At 45.4% G+C, this 19,713-nt stretch overlaps 1 protein-coding gene across 1 annotated transcript in view; it reads left to right on the forward strand.

The window, feature by feature from the left end:
- Nucleotides 1-19,713, forward strand: part of TBC1D2 (TBC1 domain family member 2) — a 692,224-nt gene that overhangs the window by 600,152 nt on the left and 72,359 nt on the right. Inside the window, 1 exon segment of the mRNA XM_030194342.1 lies at nt 18,009-18,129. Coding sequence (XP_030050202.1) covers nt 18,009-18,129 — 121 coding nt within the window.

Genomic DNA, 19,713 nt, shown 5'->3' on the forward strand with positions numbered 1-19,713 from the left:
ATTGAACCTGGACTTTGCTATTACCTGCCGCCGGCCTTTGAACCTCTGGTTGAACCTGGACTTTGCTATTACCTGCCGCCGGCCTTTGAACCTCTGGTTGAACCTGGACTGTGCTTCTGTCTGCCCTAAGCCGATCCCTCTTGGGAGGTCTCTGGCCTGATTCTCCAGGTAAGATCAGAACTGTCTGGCTGCCAGACGTTGTTTGGTCCAAGGGCTCACTTTCGTGATACAGGCCTGACACAAGGTTCTGGTATGGATTAGGAATTAGTTATTGGACAAAAAGCAGAGGTTAGGGTTAAATGGTCATATCTCTCAATGGAGAAGGGTGAACAGTGGAGTCCTATTTAACATATTTATAAATGACATGGAAATCAGAACAGCGAGCGAGGTGATTAAATTCGCAGATTATACAAAACTATTCAAGAAACACGTGTGGAATATTAAATATTACAGGGAGACATTAGGAAATTAGAAGACTGGGCATCCAAATGGCTGATGAATAATGTGGACAAATGCAAGGTGATGCACATTGGAATGAATAATCCAAATCATAGTTACCTGATGCTAGGGTCCACCTTGGAGATCAGAACTCAAGAATAAGATCTAGGTGTCGTTGTAGATAATACATTGAAATCTTCTGTTCAGTGTGTGGCGGCAGCCAAAAAAGCCAACAGGATGCTAAGAATTATTAGGAAAGAGATGATGAATAAGACTGAAAACACTACAATTCCTTTGTATAGCTTCATGTTGCAAATGCACCTTTGAGTATTGCATTCAGTTCTGGTCACCATATCTCAAAAAAGATATAGCAAAATTAGAAAAGGTTCAAAGAAGAGAGACCAAAATTATAAAGGGGATGGAACACCTCTCGTATGAGGAAAGGCTAAAGAGGTTAGGGCGCATCTTCCGTCTCATCTTCCGCCAGGGTCGCTTTACTCATACTACCCCTCTCCTCAAGACCCTTCACTGGCTCCCTATCCGTTTTCGCATCCTGTTCAAACTTCTTCTACTAACCTATAAATGTATTCACTCTGCTGCTCCCCAGTATCTCTCCACACTCATCCTTCCCTACACCCCTTCCCGTGCACTCCGCTCCATGGATAAATCCTTCTTATCTGTTCCCTTCTCCACTACTGCCAACTCCAGACTTCGCGCCTTCTGTCTCGCTGCACCCTACGCCTGGAATAAACTTCCTGAGCCCCTACGTCTTGCCCCATCCTTGGCCACCTTTAAATCTAGACTGAAAGCCCACCTCTTTAACATTGCTTTTGACTCGTAACCACTTGTAACCACTCACCTCCACCTACCCTCCTCTCTTCCTTCCCGTTCACATTAATTGATTTGATTTGCTTACTTTATTTATTTTTTGTCTATTAGATTGTAAGCTCTTTGAGCAGGGACTGTCTTTCTTCTATGTTTGTGCAGCGCTGCGTATGCCTTGTAGCGCTATAGAAATGCTAAATAGTAGTAGTAGTAGGCTCTTCAGCTTGGAAAAGAGACGGATGAGGGGAGATATGATTGAGGTCTACAAAATCTTGAGTGGTGTAGAAAGAGTAGAAGTAAATCGATTTTTTCGTCATTCCAAAAGTACAAATACTAGGGGACACTCAAGGAAGTTACATGGAAATGCTTCTAAAACTAATGGGAAGAAATTCTTTTTTTTCACTCAACAAATAGTTAAGCTCTGGAACTGTTTGCTGGAGGATGTGGTAACAGCGGTTAGTGTATATGGGTTTTAAAAAGGTTTGGACAATTTCCTGGAGTATAAGTCCATAGTCTGCTACTGAGACAGACATGGGGAAGCAACTGCTTGCCCTGGGATTGGTAGCATGGAATGTTGCTGCTAATTGTGTGTCTGCCAGGTACTTGTGACCTGGCTTGGCCACTGTTTGGAAAGGAGGATGGGTAGAGATATGGGGACAATGCTGGAAAAGGAGGGCTAGAGATATTGGGACACTGCTGGAAAAGGGGGAAGATGGGGAAGCGGAGGTTATGCTAGGAAGGGAGCAAAATGGGGGCACAAGGGCAATAATGCTGGAAAAGTGGGAGATAGGGACACAGAGGGACACTACTGGAAAAGGGGGAAGATAGAGATATGGGGACAATGCTGGAAAAGGGGGAAGATGGGGACCCAGGGAAGTTATGCTGGAAAGGGAGGGAGATGGGGACACAGGGTGTAATGCTGGAAAGTGAGAGATGGGAGGGATGGTAAAAGATATGCCACATCGCATAGGGGGTAGGGATAAGGATGTCACCAGACCACAGGGAGGGAGAAAGGGAACTTGAAAGAGAGAGCTCCAATGAAGAGAGGGGAAGAGAAAGGGAGAGATGCTGAGATGGGAGAGGTTGACCAAAGGGAAAAGAGAAAGATGGGTTATGTTGTGCGGGGGAGAGTAGGAAAGATGATGGAGAGAGAGCGAGAGAGATTTGTTATCATGGGGAGGGTCAGGGGAGAGAAAGGAAGTGCTGGCTTGTGGGAGGGAGTACAGGAGAAAGGAAAGAAAGGAGTAGATGAGAAACTGGACGGGGGAAGATGATCATACAGAGGGCAGATACTGAGCATGAGGGAAATAAGGACAGGGACACAGAGAGGATGGTGCTGAACATGACAGATAAAGAACACAGAAGAAATGATGGTAGAGATGAAGAAAGAAGAAATATCAAATGGACAGGAGACATTGGAAAGCAGATGATGGATGTGACTAGAGGAGAAGAGTCAGATCAAAAGATGGATGGGACGAGGGTAGAAAGAGGACAGATCAGAAGATGACTGGGACTTGGTGATTCAATGAGAAAGTGTTGGGAAGCAGAGCAGGGAATTATAGATAGGACAGATGGCATTTTGAGAGATGGTCATACTTGGCATTGGTAAGTATGAGTAGGGGTATGTTGATGGGTTGGGGGAATGAGTGAGGGTGTGAAATGTATAAGAGAAGAAGGACAAAAAAAGGGGATGAAGTTTGAGACATACCAACAAGAAATACAATCAGATCAGCATGAACATATCTAAATCTCTACCACCCAAGCTGTAAAGGACTCAAAATACAAATTAACTTATGCATCCCGCTTCTCCTACATCAGCACACAACTGTGGAACGCACTACCAAAAGCCATGAAAACAGTGTACGACCACCTAAACTTCTGGAAATCACTAAAAACCAACCTGTTCAAAAAGGCATACCCCTTCGACCCAACCTAAATGCCTAAACCTTGCAACACAAAGAAACCAAACCCGGAAACAGACATTGCATAACTCTTCCTCTCTGCGATGCCCCAATGTGTCTATAACACATGAACCTATTCGACCACAAATAACTCTTTGTATTTGTTTCTTTGCCGGAGATGGCGAACGCCTCTACAGTACTATGTAAGCCACATTGAGCCTGCAAATAGGTGGGAAATTGTGGGATACAAATGTAACAAATAAATAAATAATAAATAATGTGAAATCCCCAGAAGACTGGAGAGGATGAGAGGCACTGAAAAGTGATGGGGGTACTGCAGAGAGGTATGGGAGGAAGGGGCTGGGTCTCTGAAGAGATTGTGTGAGGATGGAAATGAGGTTAAAAAGATGGTGGAAGAGGCAGTAGGACATGGGGTATAGGATAAAAGATAGAATGTCCTGGAGGCAAGAGAAGGAAGGCAAGACAGAGATGGCGCTGGGGCTGGTGAGGGGATGAGAGGCAGTGGAGGGTAGATGAGGGGTAAGAGAGCGAGTGCAGAGGATGGGAATGGGAGAGTAAGGAAGTGGGTGAAAGATGAGAAGAGGGACAGACAGGGGCAATGGGAGGGAGATGGGAAAAGCTAGTAGGTAAATGAAAAGTGAAAATGAGACTAAGGACTTGAATGTGAGAGAAAGGGATGATGAGAGCAAATCAAATGGGCGGGCATAAACGCAGAGAAGAGAAAAGTGGGGGTAAAAACATAAAACGAAAGATCAGTACCAGACAGATGTAAAGAAAGAAAGAAGGCAAGGAGGAGAGAGAAGAAATGGAAAAGCCAACCCAGAAAAGAATTTAAGAGAAGACTGGTAAATGGAAAGTTGAAAAGAGACTGAACCCAGCCTAATTATAGAAATAAAATGCCCAGACAACAGAGGTAGAAAAGAAAACAATTATTTTTATTTAATACTTTTTAAGGACTGAGATGTGCCTGCTTTATGAAATATACATTTTTTTTCCTATTTTTATTTTGCAAAGTACAGGAGAAAATATATTTGTTTCTCTTTTACTAGTGTTGTACTGCTTATAGAGTCTGGCTTTCTTGGGCAGGGTTGAAGAGGGGTGGTCTCCATTTCAGCTTTTGTCTGCATGTTTTTTTTTGTGGTTCCCTATTATTTATTTTATTGCATTTGTATCCCACATTCCCCCACCTATTTGCAGGCTGAATGTGGCTTACATAGATTTGTTAACATTGTCATTTCATGATATCAGATACAGTTAGTAATGTGTAGCGATCAAGGAAGGGAAGAGAGAAGAGGGAGGAGAGTGATTAGGGTAGTTATAGAAGGTGGGCGTTCATAATAGAGTGGGTTGGTGAAGTGACTTAGTGAGGCTTGTTCTCAATTGTAGGCCTTGTTGAAGAGGAATGTTTTCAGAGATTTTCGAAAGATAGTTGTGTCGTTGATTGCTTTCAAGTCTGTAGGTAATGAATTCCATAACTGCGTGCTCATGTAAGAGAAGGTAGTGGCATGCAACAGCTTGTATTTAAGTCCTTTGCAGCTGGGGTAGTGCAGGTTGAGAAATTTGCGGGATGATCTTGTGGCATTTCTGGGAGGGAGGTCCACGAGGTTTAGCATGTAGATTGGGGCGTCTGCATGAATGATTTTGTGTACAATCGTGCAGATCTTGAACGCAATGCGTTCTTTAAGTGGGAGCCAGTGGAGTTTCTCTTAGGGGTTTTGCGCTTTCATATTTAGTTTTTCCAAATATGAGTCTGGCGGCCATATTCTGGGCAATTTGGAGTTTTTTGATTCTGTTCTTTGCACCCGGCGTACAGTGCATTGCAGTAGTCTAGATGACTTATTACCATTGACTGTACCAGGGTACGGAAGATGTATCTCGGGAAGAAAGGTTTTACTCTTTTAAGTTTCCACATGGAAACTTTTTCATCGTGTTTTTCACGTGGGTATCAAGAGTGAGGTTTCGATCAATGGTGACTCCAAGAATTTTCAAGTTTTGTGAGACCGGAAGGGAACAGTATGGTGTGATTATGGTGGTGAAGTTTTTTGTATTATGTTGTGAGGTGAGTACAAGACATTGTGTTTTTTTGCGTTAAGTTTTAGTTGGAATGCATCTGCCCAAGTGTGCATTATTTGGAGGCTTTGGTTGATCTCGTTGGTGATTTCATTTAGATCATGTTTGAATGGGATGTAAATTGTGACGTCATCTGCATAAATGTAGGGGTTGAGGTTTTGATTGGCTAGTAGTTTGGCTAGAGGTATCATCATTAGGTTGAATAGTGTTGGTGAGAGAGGGGATCCCTGGGGGACTCCACATTCAGGTGTCCATGGGGGTGATCTGTCTGCGTTCTTTGTTGGTATGATCTTGTGGTCAGGAATCCTTTGAACCATTTGAGAACTGTGCCTCCTACTCCGAAGTATTCTAGTATATGTATTAGTATATCATGGTTAACCATGTCAAAGGCGCTGTACATGTCGAATTGCAGTAGGAGGATGTTGTTACCAGTCGCAATTGCCTGTTTGAATGAGTTCATTGCGGACACTAGTATAGTTTCGGTGCTGTGATTCGTCCGAAATCCTGATTGGGACTCGTGTAGAATTGAGTGTTTATTTAGGTATTCTGTAAGTTGTTTCGTCACTATGGTGCTCATTTTCAAAGCACTTAGACTTACAAAGTTCCATAGGTTACTTTCCAACTTTGTAAGTCTAAGTGCTTTGAAAATACGCCTCTATGCCTTCCATGAGTTTGGTCATGAGTGGAATAGATGCTACTGGTCGATAGTTGGTTAGGTCCATTGTGCTTTTTTTAGCATCTTTCGATAATGGAGTGAGTAGGATGTTTCCTTTATCCGTGGGAAAGAGTCCATTTTGAAGCCTGTAATTTATGTGGTTTGTGAGGTCTGTATTGAATTGTTTGGGTGCGGATCTTATTAGACTGTTAGGGCAGATGTCTAGTTTGCATTGCGATTTGGCGTATTTTCCGAGCCAATATGAGATTTCTTTTGATGAGCGCGTGTCAAAGTCGGTCCATGATCGATCTGCTGGGCATTCTCCGGGTGTAGGGTCTAGACATTCAAGGATATTTGTGTAATCCGTTGTGTTAGTGGGTATCATGAGTCGGAGCTTTATGATTTTTTCATTGAAGTAGTTTGCAAGGTTGGTTGCTGATGGGGTATCTGAGTTGTTGGAGGTGACCTTGGTAGTATTTAGAAAATTGTTAACTAAAAACACAAGTCAGAAGATTAGAAAGAGCATGGAGCAAGAAAAAAGACGAAAACACACACAAAGACTGGAAACAACTACAAAGAAAATACAAATACACTATCAGACAAACTAAAAGGACCTATTACAAAACCAAAATAGGACCAAATTACAAGGATACACACAAACTCTTCTCACTCGTAAACAATCTTCTAAATTTAAATTCTTCGTTAAACCATGGTATTGAGTTTTTTCTATGTGAGGTGTCCACAACAACATGATTTTCTCCGGTCCCGTGCCTCCAACCTCCTGGGCTAGTCGGTGTCGGTCAGGCAGCACAGAGCAGTGATCGGCGCAGGGTCGGAGCCATGCAGTCTCGTGGTCCCCAACGTGGAGCGGTCCGGTGCCTTCGCCTCGTCCCGGGTCAGTGAGCACGAGGGAGAGGGTTGGGTGGGTGAGCGCCGCCCCGGGCGGCCGGGGAAAGGAGGCGATCCCCCTCCTGGTTTTAGCTGCAGGTTCGCTGCTGCGCCGGATCAGGTCTCAGGCAGTCGGGCAGGCCTTGCATAGTCCTCCGAGGGGAGAGGTTCGCCTTCCTCTCCTTGTATCCGGGGAATCGGCGGTGTGGTTCGGCGGCGTCCCGATGATTCCCTGGCCTCCACCGGTTAGGATGTCGCCATCTGTCCTCTCACCGCCTGCCACTCGGTCTCGCCCCTCCCGGTCCAGGCCTCAGGGCCTGGAGCTTATTCTGTATCAGATGAACATCTATCCATGTCTTCCAACTGAGGTGAAAGATTCTGCTAGTATGTAGTGTCTGTGTAGGAATCTGTAACTGTCCAGCTTGTTCCAGTTTTGAAGTAGCACGTATATTGGTGTTCTAGGGTCCAGTGTAATATTTACAGCACTGTCTTCTCATAGATGGGTTGGGGCTGTTGTGGTTTGATAAGTTTGGTGGTCTAGGACTCAGTGTAATATTTATATAGCACTGTTTTTTTCATAGGTGGGCTAGGGCTGTTATAGTGTGGTAAGTTTTCTGTATAGGTTTTAAGTGTCCTTTTGCAGGGTTTTGTGTTATTTCACAGTGTCTGGCCCTATTTGAAAATATTCCCTTGGGCAAGGGCTGTCTTTGGCAGCCCTTGTCACCAAAATTAAAAATGCTCAGGACTAGTGGTCAAAGTCACCACACAAACAAAAGCCCATCTGATTTAAACAAAGAGTCTAGCAGTGTATATACTGTTCCTGAGGTGATGGTCAAAATTTGAACATTTTTAATTGCAGTTAAGAAGACAGGCTGCCTGCCCTAGCCAATCATGGGACCTCTGCTGAATCCTGCCTCCTGATGTAACTTCCTGTTTACTCATAGGGAGGATGCAGCTGAGGCAGCCTGTGTTAATCATTGCTGGCATCTGAGCAACAACATCAGCACCGCTGCCTGACTGACACTGGCTGGCACCTATTTTAGAAAAATCTGCTGCCCCTGAAGTCAAAACCTGGCTACACCTCTGTTTGTGTGTTGTTCTTACTGAAGGGACATCAAAACTGTAATATAGGTTTAATTATGATAGATGGGGTTTTAGAAGATTTTGCAGGATCTGATGTGTGTTGAGAGGGTTGTCAATTTAGCAGAATTGTGTCTGATCATGTTTAAATTATGAGACCCTGCCTCTTGAAGGGTCTTTACAGTTGAATTGTTTCCATAGCTGTGTTATGATTCTGTTTGAACTCTGCTACTCTGACAGGGGAATGCTTGGAACCGTTCCTGGGCTGAGCTGACGTCAGTCTGAGCTACTTAAGCTTCCCCTTCCCTACAACTCTTGCTTTGGCGTATTCCTTTTCTGCTGAAGCCTTTCTGCGCTTTGGGCTATTGCTCTGTGTTATAGTGGAGTTTGGTTACTCCTACTCTACTTCAGCCTTCTGTGACTGTCTTAGTCTGCCGGCTGCTTTCAGCGTGTGTCTAATTACCCTTTACCCTGCACCTGGGATTCTCTCTCTCTATGGCTCAGGGCTGAGTGGTGAGTTCCTGCCTCGTCCTGTCTCTGTTGTTTGTTTGGCTTCCCTTCCCTTGGAGTTACCCTTTTGTCCTGTGTCTGTATTTTGTATGTCCTGCCCTTGTAACAAACTCGGGACCCTGTGTTTCTCACTGTGGGGGTTGTTTGTTGGTTCTTTCCCTGTGCTTCGTTAACCCTTGACTGCAGTGTACTGCCTCGGGTAGCTGTGTGTATTCAGAGCCTGGTTAACCCTTTGACTGCAGTGATCCTGCCTCTGGCAGCTGTGTGTTCAGAGCAGTCTTTTCCCTTGTGTCTGTTTTAGTTTGCTGTCACTACCCTCTCTATTTGCTGTGTACTGCTCTTTCTAAGCGGGGTGCGTGTCAGGCCCTGCACTCTAGTTTTGCTGCCTTTTCCTCTCCTATTTGCTATGGGTCTCTGCTCTCTGTATCCATATTTCCACAGTCCCTCATTTCCTTTGTACGCTGTGGGGTACAGCCTGACGTGTTTCCTATAGTTACCTCTCTTAGTTCCTTTTCCCTTGTGTTCTTAGGGAGCACTTAGTGTGTGTTGGTGCTCTAGTCCCCGTGGGGACCCCTTGTTTTTCCTTTCTGTCTTCCCTGGGTGTGACTCGGTTCCAGTTAGGCCGTGAGATCTGTATGACTGTATTCTGAGCAAGTGGGTTCCCGGTAGGCTGTGAGGCCTGCCTGAATGCTCTATCTTCCCCTTTCTGGAAGTGCAAGTTGGTTGCATGTGTGTGTGCAGGGCTTGGTAGCTGGTGTCGTGTATAGTGCCTGTTCGGTCCATCCTAGGCCTTGGCCTAAAAGCTATACTAGGCCTCGGCCTAGATTCAAGGGCTTATGACCAGACTAACAAGATGTGTGTGTGGTTTAGTGTTGGCTACTTGTTTGAAATAATTAGTATGTAACATTTCACCTGTGACACAGAAATTCATTTTTAGATTCACATGAATATATTGCATGTCAATAAAAATAGCCAGCAACCCTTCCCCAGGCCTTGATCCCTTTACCATCGTGCCAAATTTATACCCCAAATGCACCATGAGAAAAACTGACTCTTTGGTCTTCACTTTCACCTTTTGGAATGGGCCATCATAGGCATTTCTACACTCTGGTCCAGCATCTTCCCCTTCCCCGACTGAGCAGCTTCCTTACCCCCTCCCCCTCCACTTTCCCATTAAAAAAGTATGGAGCTGATGTTTATGGCACATAGCTGATGAATCTGCTGTATGGCTGCTTTCTGACATGGGCTTCCTCTTTATGAGGGGAAACCCAGCAGATACTTCAATGGCATAGCCTAGGCAATGGCTCTACACATTTATGCTGGTTTCTTCTTTTTTTTATTTTTGGCAGGGGGCTAAGGAAGCTGTTCCACTGGACTGGAGGGGGGACCTCTCCATCTACAAAAGTTTTCCCAGGGCCCATAGGTGGTTAAAGCAGCCCTGCAAATAGTACATACGGGAGTAAAGATTCCCAGTTTTTCCCATCTTTGGCCACAAACTTCTTGAGCATCTGCTTGACAGTCTTATTGAAGCGTTCCACTAGACCATCTGTTTGCGGATGATAAATAGGATGTCTGCAAGGTCTTTACTTTCAGCAGGGCACACACTTGCTTCATGACTCTGGACATAAAGGTGGTGCCTTGGTCACTCAGTATTTCAGCAGGGATCCCCATTTGGGAAAAAGACTTTCCACAGTGCATTAGCCACCATAGTAATTTTCATATTATGCAGGACAGTGGCCTCTGGGAAGTGAGTGGCATAGTCCAAAGTAAGCAGGATATATTTGTTGCTACGGGTGGTGCGTTCTAGGGGTCCCGAGAAGTCCATTGCTACTCTTTCGAATGGGATGTTGACAAGGGGCAGGTGAATCCCTTACAGGACTACTCAGCTGGCAAGTTGGGCAGGACTGACAAAAGAGCTCAACTTGCTTGAATACTCCCGGCCAGAAAAAATGAAGCAGAATCCACTCTCAGGTCTTCTGTTTCCCCAGGAGACCTCCTAATAGGTGACTGTGGGCTAATTGCATGACCTGCCCTACAGTAAGGTTGTGGAACTAATAGTTACTCTACCTCTTCCCCCTCCAGAGTTCCCTTGGACACCCTATACAAGTTATTCTTTATTATAGAATAATGGAGTACTACCTTAGAGGGATCCTGGTTGCTCATGGGATTCCCATCTACCTAAACAACCCTAGCTCGGGTTTCTCTAAGGGACTCATCCTCTGACTGTGCTCTTTTGAAATTCCCTATGGCTCCTTCACTACTCCAGGTAGGCTGTCTAAAGGGGTGTACAGGCTGCTGTCTTCTTCCAGCTCTGGATTTCCATCCACTGCAGCTCCTAGATTCAGAGAGCAATGCAATTTTTCCAAGGTGGGGTTTAAGCAACTTTGGGTTTTTGGTATACAAGTCAGGGTCCTCTGAATGGTTCATCATACCTTCCATCTTTGTTCTGTCCCCCCCCCCCCCATCCTATAAATATTGGATTTCTACCCCTTCTTTCATCCTTATGGTCTGGTCTCGTAATCTACTATAATAAAAAGCACCTCCAGCGTTCTGAAGCTGACTCCTTGGCAGTGAAGGGTTTTAGGGTTCGTGCTGGCTGTCACCATCTGTCTCTGTCCCACCCTCGTGTCAAAACGTGATGACGAGGGCGGAACAGTGAGAGGGAAGGGCACGTCACACGCATGAGGGTGTCGTCGTCCCTCCCTTCCTCTCTTCCTCCCTCCCTCCCTTCCAGTTCCAAGCTCCCTCCCTCCGATTTTTAAAAGTCATCTTCACTTACCAAGTCAGGGTTATGGCGGCTGGCAGCAGCGGTAAAACGCATGCAGGCTCGGCACTTCTCTCTTTCAGCTGTGGTCCCGCCCTCATTTCCTGTTTCTGCAAGGGCGGGACCACAGCTGAGAAAGAGAGAGAAGAGTTGAGCCTACACGCGTTTTACCGCTGCTGGCCGCCGCTGTAACCCTGACTTGGTAAGATAACTTTTAAAAATCGGAGGGAGGGGGCCTGGAACTGGATGGGAGGGAGGGACGACGACCCTGGAACTGGGAGGGAGGGGGGCCCCTGAAACTGGGAGGGAGAAAGGGGGGACCCTGGAACTGGGAGGGACCCTGAAACTCGGAGGGAGGGGGGACCCTGAAACTCGGAGGGAGGGAGGGGGATGACCCTGGAAGTTGGAGGGAGGGGACGAACCTGGAGGGATGACCCTGGAACTCGGAGGGGCGGAGGGAGGGGGACACTGGAACTGGGAGGGGGGGACCTTGGCACACACTCGCACCCGGTCTCATTCTCTCTCTGTCACACACACACACTTGCACATTCACTCTCTCTCTCTCTCTCTCACACAGTCACTCTCATACACACTCTCTCAAACATACACACTCCGAGGAAAACCTTGCTAGCGCCCGTTACATTGCTTTGAGAAACGGGCCTTTTTTACTAGTTGTTTTTATATTAGTGTTTTGTTCCATATTATTTGTGTTTTTAGATTGTAAACTGCCCTGAAGTCTCTAAGGGTGGGGTAGTAAATAATAATAAAACTTGGAAACTTGGACTTCTCCTCATTCTTTGGGCCCGTGATCAGCTGAACCCATATGGCACCGAAATTTGGGAAATTCTGTACCAAAAGTACTAGGTAAGGTAGCCACTGAGGCAAGACTGCCACTGCCAGTTGAGCTTGCCCTACAGTCCGCTCGTAATTCAATTGCAGATGGTTGAGTATCTCTCTCCAAACAAGTGTCTTAACACTGTCGGAGTCCACTAGTGCTTGGTATAGATGTCCTTCCAGCTTAACTTGTAATACACAATTTCTACTTCCTGGATGGAAAGCTTCCACAAAATTGCAGTTGTGTGTGGCTACCAAATTCACATCCATGGCATCTTCAGTTAGATCCTGGCAGTCTAGCTATATGATCCCATGACCAGGGTAAAAGGTGTGTGGTACATTCCTGGGGATGAGGGCTTCCATTGCTCTGAACCCTTCCTCAGAGACTCTGGGCTGGAGGGTGGTTTTTGATCCCTTTGGTTATCTGGTCTGGTTTTTTTTCTTTTCCTCCCAGGACTTCCAGCCCATAACTTTTCTTTATAGAGTTCTGACTATGGTTGGGCTTGGTAGAAGGCTTCAGCTGCTTCTAAAGCACAGTTTCATAGGGGGGAGTAACCCTTCAAAGAACATGCTCCAAGTGGATGACTCTTGCGATCTCTGGGCCTGTCTTGACTTCTGGTTGCAGCCATCTCTAGGCCCCCTTCTTGAGTCAGTAGAAAAAAAACTCAGTTTTCTGTAACTTGCAGGGACCCCTTCCAGAAGCGCTGCCAGTAGATTTCTTGGGTTCAGCCTGCCCTCTCCAAAATGGCAGCTTTTACTAATGCATTAGGTGGCTGTCCCACTGGAATTGAAATCATGGAATGCCATCTGGCTGCTACCGGTCAGTACGTTCTTTAACTAAGCTGTCCACGATGCTTCTGGCCAACCAGCAAGGCAGGAGTTTCTTTCAAAATTGGTCAGGAAATAGTCCAGGTTGTCCTCCGGTACCATCTTTGGTAATATCGGAACCAGAGGATGCAACCTGGGAGACTACAAGGCTTGTGTCACCTGGGTCAGAGAGCTCTGCTGGGCTTCCAGAGATGTTTATGAGGTTTGTTGGTGTTCCCTTTGCCTCTGTTCTACTTGCTGCTGCTGCTGCAGCTGCTGCTGGCCTTCCACTAAAGCCTGGAGTAGTCTCTCTATGTTTCTGCTGTAGCAGCCTCAACCAGAAACGTGTACTTCGTGAGGAAAACAAAAATAAAACCTGCCTGTATGGTACTAACTATACGCCTACCCAAACTAGAGCAGGGTTAAACCCTTTTGACCGATGGCCCGGCCTGGTATCTCCAATAGGCCCAGAGCCCCGGAGGTCAAGGATATGGCTTCCTCAGGTAGGATAAGCTCAAGATCCTACTCCTGACACCACATTTGATACATCAAGCAAGGGTTGAGGGTTGAGGGTGGACCTGCACAAAGGTGTCAAATAAAATACAAGATGATGCATGCCACTACCTTCTCTTACATGAGCACACAGTTATGGAATGCACTACCTACAGACCTGAAAACAATCAATGAAATAACCACCTTTCGCAAATCTCTGAAGACATACTTCTTCAACAAAGCCTACAATGAGAACCGATAACTTGACTAATCCACCTCACCAACCTACTCAGTTATGAAAGCCAACCTTCTATAACTACCCTAATCACTCCCTTCTTCCCTACTTAATCTCTGCATAATACTAACTGTATCTGATATCCTGGAATGGCAATGTTAATAAAACTATGTAAGCCACATTGAGCCTGCAAATAGGTGGGAAAATGTGGGATACAAATGCAATAAATAATAATAATAAAATGAAACAAGTGCTTTATTAACAGAAACCGGAGGCCACCTGTTACATCACAGGGACAGGAATAAAAGACAAAAAGTTTCTTTAGTTCAGATAAGTCTTAACCAGGGCCCCAAACACTGCCTGTAAGTTCTTCTCGCTCTCTCCAGGAGTTTCCAGGTCAAGCTCCAGCCAGACCTCAGAACAGGGCTTACCTCAGCCAGGTCACAGTCACTAGACATAGGTTGTAAAGGCATATGCTGAGGCTTCAGTTCTTCCTTCCCTGTGCCTCCTTAACCCCCACTCTGGCCCTGCCTTTTATACTTCCTGGTTCTGACTCCACCCCTCCCATCTCACTTACTCCCTGGGCAGAACCAGTGGTTTTAAAGGTGGCTCAGGCTATCTGAGGGACTATTCTTATAGGTGAGGGGAAGTGTGCTATACACCCCCTCACATATATTTCTGAATTGTGGTCCCTTGTTCTGTATTTGATGAAAGGTTTGTTTGTTTTGCATGTGACAGAGGTTTGGTATTTTGCTATACCATAGTAACATATAGTACCAACCATCCAGTGTGCCCAGCGAGATAAACATAGCATTAGGTATGATGCAATACCTGATCTTGATTTGCATATTTGATCTTGATTTGTCCAGACTTTAAAAAAAACAAACATCGTTCCCAACAGTGCCATAGGCACAGGCCCACCCACCCACTTTGGGTTCAGCATGAGAGGGAAATGGGTAAAGCTGGTAGGTAGATGAGAGGTGAAATGGAGGAGACTAAGAGGGGCATTTTCAATAGAATGTCTAAATCAGAATTTGGACATTTTACACAAAACGCCCAAATGAACAGGAAAGAAGGTCAGTTTCAAAAAAGATAGATGTCTATCTTTTGTGTTCAAAATACTATGGACGTTTTGTGATTTGGACGGGTTTTTTTTTTGGGGGGGGGGCATTTTTAGATGACTGGTCCCCCTGACATCCCAGGACAGCAATAGGCAGGGGTGTGCTGGTAAATTTTTAACAACAGGCTCTTTCTCCGGACGTAGCCAGCTCTGCAGTTGGAAGGGCCAGGGGTGGCCGGGGGGGGGGGGGGGGGGGGGGGGGGAGGGGGAGGGGGAGCAACACTTGCCTCTCTCCTCCCTCCCTTCCTGCAGGCACACTAGGCATACCTTTGCTGGCAGCCAATAAATGGACTGCCACCACTCCCAACGTCTTGCTCTGAGCAGCATGCTGGAACTTCTCACACATGCTGGAGAAGTCCCAGCCTGCTGCTCAGAGCTGGAAACAAGGAGCAGGGAGCAGCAGCAGTCTATTTACTTGGTTGGCAGGGCTCAGCATCCCCACCAGCAAAGTAAAAGAGAATTCAGCAAGGGGCCCAAGCCCACATTTTGGGAGCCAGTTGTTAAAGTAGCCATGGAGGGCCCTACTTTAACAACCAGCTCCCAAAATTCTTAAAAACTTAACAACCGGCTCTTGCGAGCCTGTGAGAGCCTGCTCCAGCACACCACTGGCAATAGGGCACCCTAGGGGGCATTGCAGTAGACTTTATAAACTGCTTCCAGGTACACATCTGACCATTGCTCCCTTACCTTGTGTGCTGAGCCCCCCCCCCCCCCCAAAACCCACTCCAAACCCACCACCCCCAACTGTACATCACTATCATAGCCCTTACGGGTGAAGGGGGCACCTATATGTGGGTACAGTGGGTTTCTGGTGAGTTTTGGAGGGCTCACAGTTTCCTCCACAAGTGTAACAGGTAGGGGGAGGTAGGAGCCTCGGTCCACCTGTCTGAAGTGCACTGCACCTACTACTAAACTACTCCAGGGCCCTGCACGCTGCTGTAATGGACCTGAGTATGACATCTGACGCTGGCAAGTAATGTTCTTCATCACAATTTTTGGGGATGGGAGGGGGTTAGTGACCACTGGAGGAGTAAGGGAAGGTCATTCCTGGTTCCCTCCAGTGGTCATCTGGTCATTTGGAGCACCTTTTTGTGCCTTATTCATAAAAAAAACAGGTCTAGCTCAAAACATCTTTAAGTTTTAGTCCTGGACATTTTTGTTTTGTTCCATTATGGCTGAAAGATGTGTAAGTCGTAGGAACGCCCAAGTCCTGCCTTGAACACGCCCCTGGCACGCCCCCTTGAGATTTAGACGTCCTTCTGACGGACTTCAGAGAAAAACATCTAAAAAGAGGTTTCGAAAATACTGATTTGGACGTTTTTTGTGAGATAAACGTCCAAATGTAGACTTATGTCACTTTTTGGACTTTTTTCTCTTTTGAAAATGAGCCCCAAAGAGAGAGAGAATTAGGGTAAAATCAAATTACCAGATAAACACAGAGAAAAATAGGGAAAAGGATTAGTGGCAGACAGATGTAGAGAATGAAAAGAAGAAAAACAAAGTGGAAAGGGAAATCTGGAAAATAATATAGAAGACTGACACAAGGAAACTGGAAAAGAGATTAGGACCAACATAATTCTGCATACATGGGGCTAGCGTGAGCAGTATGTATCAGTCCCAAATCACTGCCGGCGAAGAACTGCTGTTTAAAAGGTACATGGGGGGGTGGGGTGGAGTTGAGAGACTGGTTTAGATATTAGCAAAGCTAGCAGCCATTTTTATTTTTGGTTTCCTTTTTTTTTTTTTTTTAATCTCTGCAATGTGGTAACCCTGTCTGAATGGATCATCTATTACTTTGCCTAAGACTGAGGTTATGATTGTCGAGAGAAATGTTGATCCTTCTCTACCACTTTCTGTTGTATTTCAGGATAAGACAATTCCATTGACAACTAAAATTGCAAGTTTAGAGGTTATTTTGGATAGCTTACAATGCAGGATCAGTCCAAGATGGCCGCCGCACAGTGGGACGGGAAACCGTTGGCTCCCGGGGCCCACGGGTTTACCGCCAGTATTTGGCCACGGATTGGCATAGCATTGCTGGTCCTGCGCCTCTCATGGTCCGGGGTGTCGTGGGGAGCCTGTTAGACTGCATCCGGCTGCTTGAATCGGCAGGTTACCGCCGTTTCCGTGTGCCTGTCGCCGGCCAGCTGCGGACGCCTGCTCGGGCCGTTCGTACGATAAGTGACTGCATGGATGTCTCAGCCTGCCTTGCCGGTTCCAGTTACTCTGCTCCAGGTGATCTAATGTCGGCGCCATTACTTGGCGGTGCCGTTGACGGGCCCATTTGCATCCTGGGCCCCGCCTTCTTTGAATGCGATCAGCTGTGCGGCGGAGCATTGCCTTCATCCATTGATGGTTGTTGCCGGGCCGTTGGGCCTTTTCGAACTGCGACAGCTGAATGCTGCAGCCATCGCCTGGGGAGCTGGTGTGGTCGGTTGAAGAGCAGCTTTCACCTCCTCCTGCAGCCTGCTATTTCGACTTGGCCAGTTTGGCAGCTCTCATCTCATTCCGCCTCACACAATGGGTCGAAACCTTCTCAGCTTCGGAGTTTGCACAGGCAGCCACAGAGATTTAGCCTACTCCAAGGCTTCTACATATCGCCTTCCTAGCGACATATTTGCGGACCATTTTTAAACGCTTTTCACCTGTCAGCTTATTATCTTATTTTATCTGTTTCACTGATTCTATCTATTTGATTCTATTCTAACTGTAGCTGTATCACCTCTGATTTGGCAATAGCCTATCAGTGCATTGTAAGCCACTTTGAGCCTGCAAAACTATGGGAAAAACATGGGGTATAAATGTACAAATAAATAAATAAAATTGTCTTTTTATCAGATGCATACCCCCCCCCCCCCCCCCACACACACACACACACTGGGATATTTAAAAACAGCTGTACAAACTGATTATTGCAATGCACTATATGTGGGGATTGCTCATGCTCATCTGAAAGCTTTACACGTGACACAAAATTCTGCTGCAAGGCTAGTGACTTGCCTTGACAGCAATATATTACTCCTGTGTTTCAAAGATTGCATTGGTTACCAGTACATTTTCAGATTTTATTTAAAGTTTTGGTGTCCATGTGTTGTTGTTTTTTTAAATCACATGTGGCCTTACTATTTGTCTGAATCATTGTTTTAATGCCATGTCTAGTAGGCATATTTTGTTTCATGTTTGTTTTATAAACACAATTGGTTTTTATTGTATTCCACTTGGGTTGTAAATAAAATAAATAGGTCTGTGCTGTATGGACACTCTAAGAATAGATACAACAGATTATGACATTGCATGTTACATTTCAAGAAGAACTCTGTGATAGTAGCCCTTTAATTTTCCCATTTCCTTTCCTTGATCTCTCATAGATTGGCAGCCCTGGCACTGTTGGTTCTAGAAGAGGAAGAGAGTGCATTTTGGTGTCTGGTTGATATCGTTGAAAATATAATGCCAGCAGAATACTACAGCAAAAATTTATCTGCTTCTCAGGTAGGTGGAACAACCACATGGTCATTGCCTCTGTGTTCCATAAAATAACAGGGCATCCTAGATGCATTGAAAATGATGTAGAAGAAATGGCTACTGTTCCAAAAAGCACAGCACACTCAACATAAGAATAACCATGGTCAATTCAGGTCAAGTACCTGACAGAATCCCAAATAGTAGTAAGATTCATGCAATTGATCCCAGGGACAAGCAGTGGCTTTCCCCATGTCTATCTCTATAGCAGACTATGGACATTTCCTTCAGGAACTTGTCCAAAACTTTTTAAAACCCAGAACTTTTATTTGTTGAGTGAACAAATATAGCTTCTGTTTGTTTTAAAGGTATCATAGTACAATGTAACTTCCTTGAGTGTCCCCTAGTCTTTGTACTTTGAGTAAAAAAAAATCTATTTAGGTTTACCTGTTCTACACCGCTAAGACCCAGATGCACATTCTGTATTTTCACTTCAGTAAAAATTACCGAGTTGAAAATTCAGAGCAATTCTCAAAGCCAATCGCATGCAAATGAACCGCTTGCTTCTTTTGTGAACAGCTCATTTGCATGCGATGAGGGGAAGCCAGTCGGTCAGCTGAACATGTGCCGAACAGCCAATTGCTAAGTGTGGCTGCTCTGCATGGCACTTGTATACGGCTTTCATACACACAAAGAAGCTGCGTGTATGAAAGCCAGTGCTTAGCTTCATTCTTGAAATGTTGTTTGGTCTGTTCAGGTCCCTGATCAGATGATCCCAGGGTCAGACTTCCACGGTGGAAGTATATTCAAAGGTTAGGTTTTCTGCATCTGGGCCTAAGTATTTTGTAGACCTCTATCATATCCCCCCTCAACTGTCTCTCTTTTCCAAACTGGAGTCATGATCTCTTCAGTCTTTCCTCATATGAGAAGAGTTCCATCCTTAATCATTTTGGTCGCCCTTCTTTGAACCTAATCTAATTCTGCTATGTCTTTAAGATACGGTGACCAGAATTGCACACAATACTCAAGGTGTGGTCGCACCATGAAGCATTGCACACAATACTCAAGGTGTGGTTGCACCATGGAGCATCGCAGCTTTAGCATGGAGGTGGTGGAAGTACCGATAACAATACAGAGGTGCTCATACCCCTGCTAGTGACTGCTGTGACAAAGGAGCAGATGCAGTGTTCCATAGTAGGCACTGTAACTATATGAAGGGACAGCCAAATCTATCTAATGGTAGCACTCTTATCAGGATTATTAGGCTACATCCCTTCTAACTATGCAAAAATGAGTTCTAAGTTTCTGAAAAGACCAACAAGCAACTGACACAAGGCCCAAATATTAGTTCCCTGTCTTTCAAACTATTAGTCTGTGAAATAAAGGATGACCCATTATGCTGTATCCTATGCAATGTCCCTCCCGAAAAACAGCCTGAAGCAGAAAACCTTCTCCAGGAGATTCTTGCTAGATACCCTGTACATTATGATTTTACATTCCTACTAGGGGATTTCAACCTTCATTTATGTTTCAACTGTTTTTATTATGAAAGAAATCAACACATCCACAGCTTGTTGGCATTATATAACCAATACAAGCATTTTCTGTTCCTCA

The sequence above is a fragment of the Microcaecilia unicolor genome, chromosome 2, assembly GCF_901765095.1.
Source record: "Microcaecilia unicolor chromosome 2, aMicUni1.1, whole genome shotgun sequence".
In the NCBI taxonomy this organism is placed as follows: domain Eukaryota; kingdom Metazoa; phylum Chordata; class Amphibia; order Gymnophiona; family Siphonopidae; genus Microcaecilia; species Microcaecilia unicolor.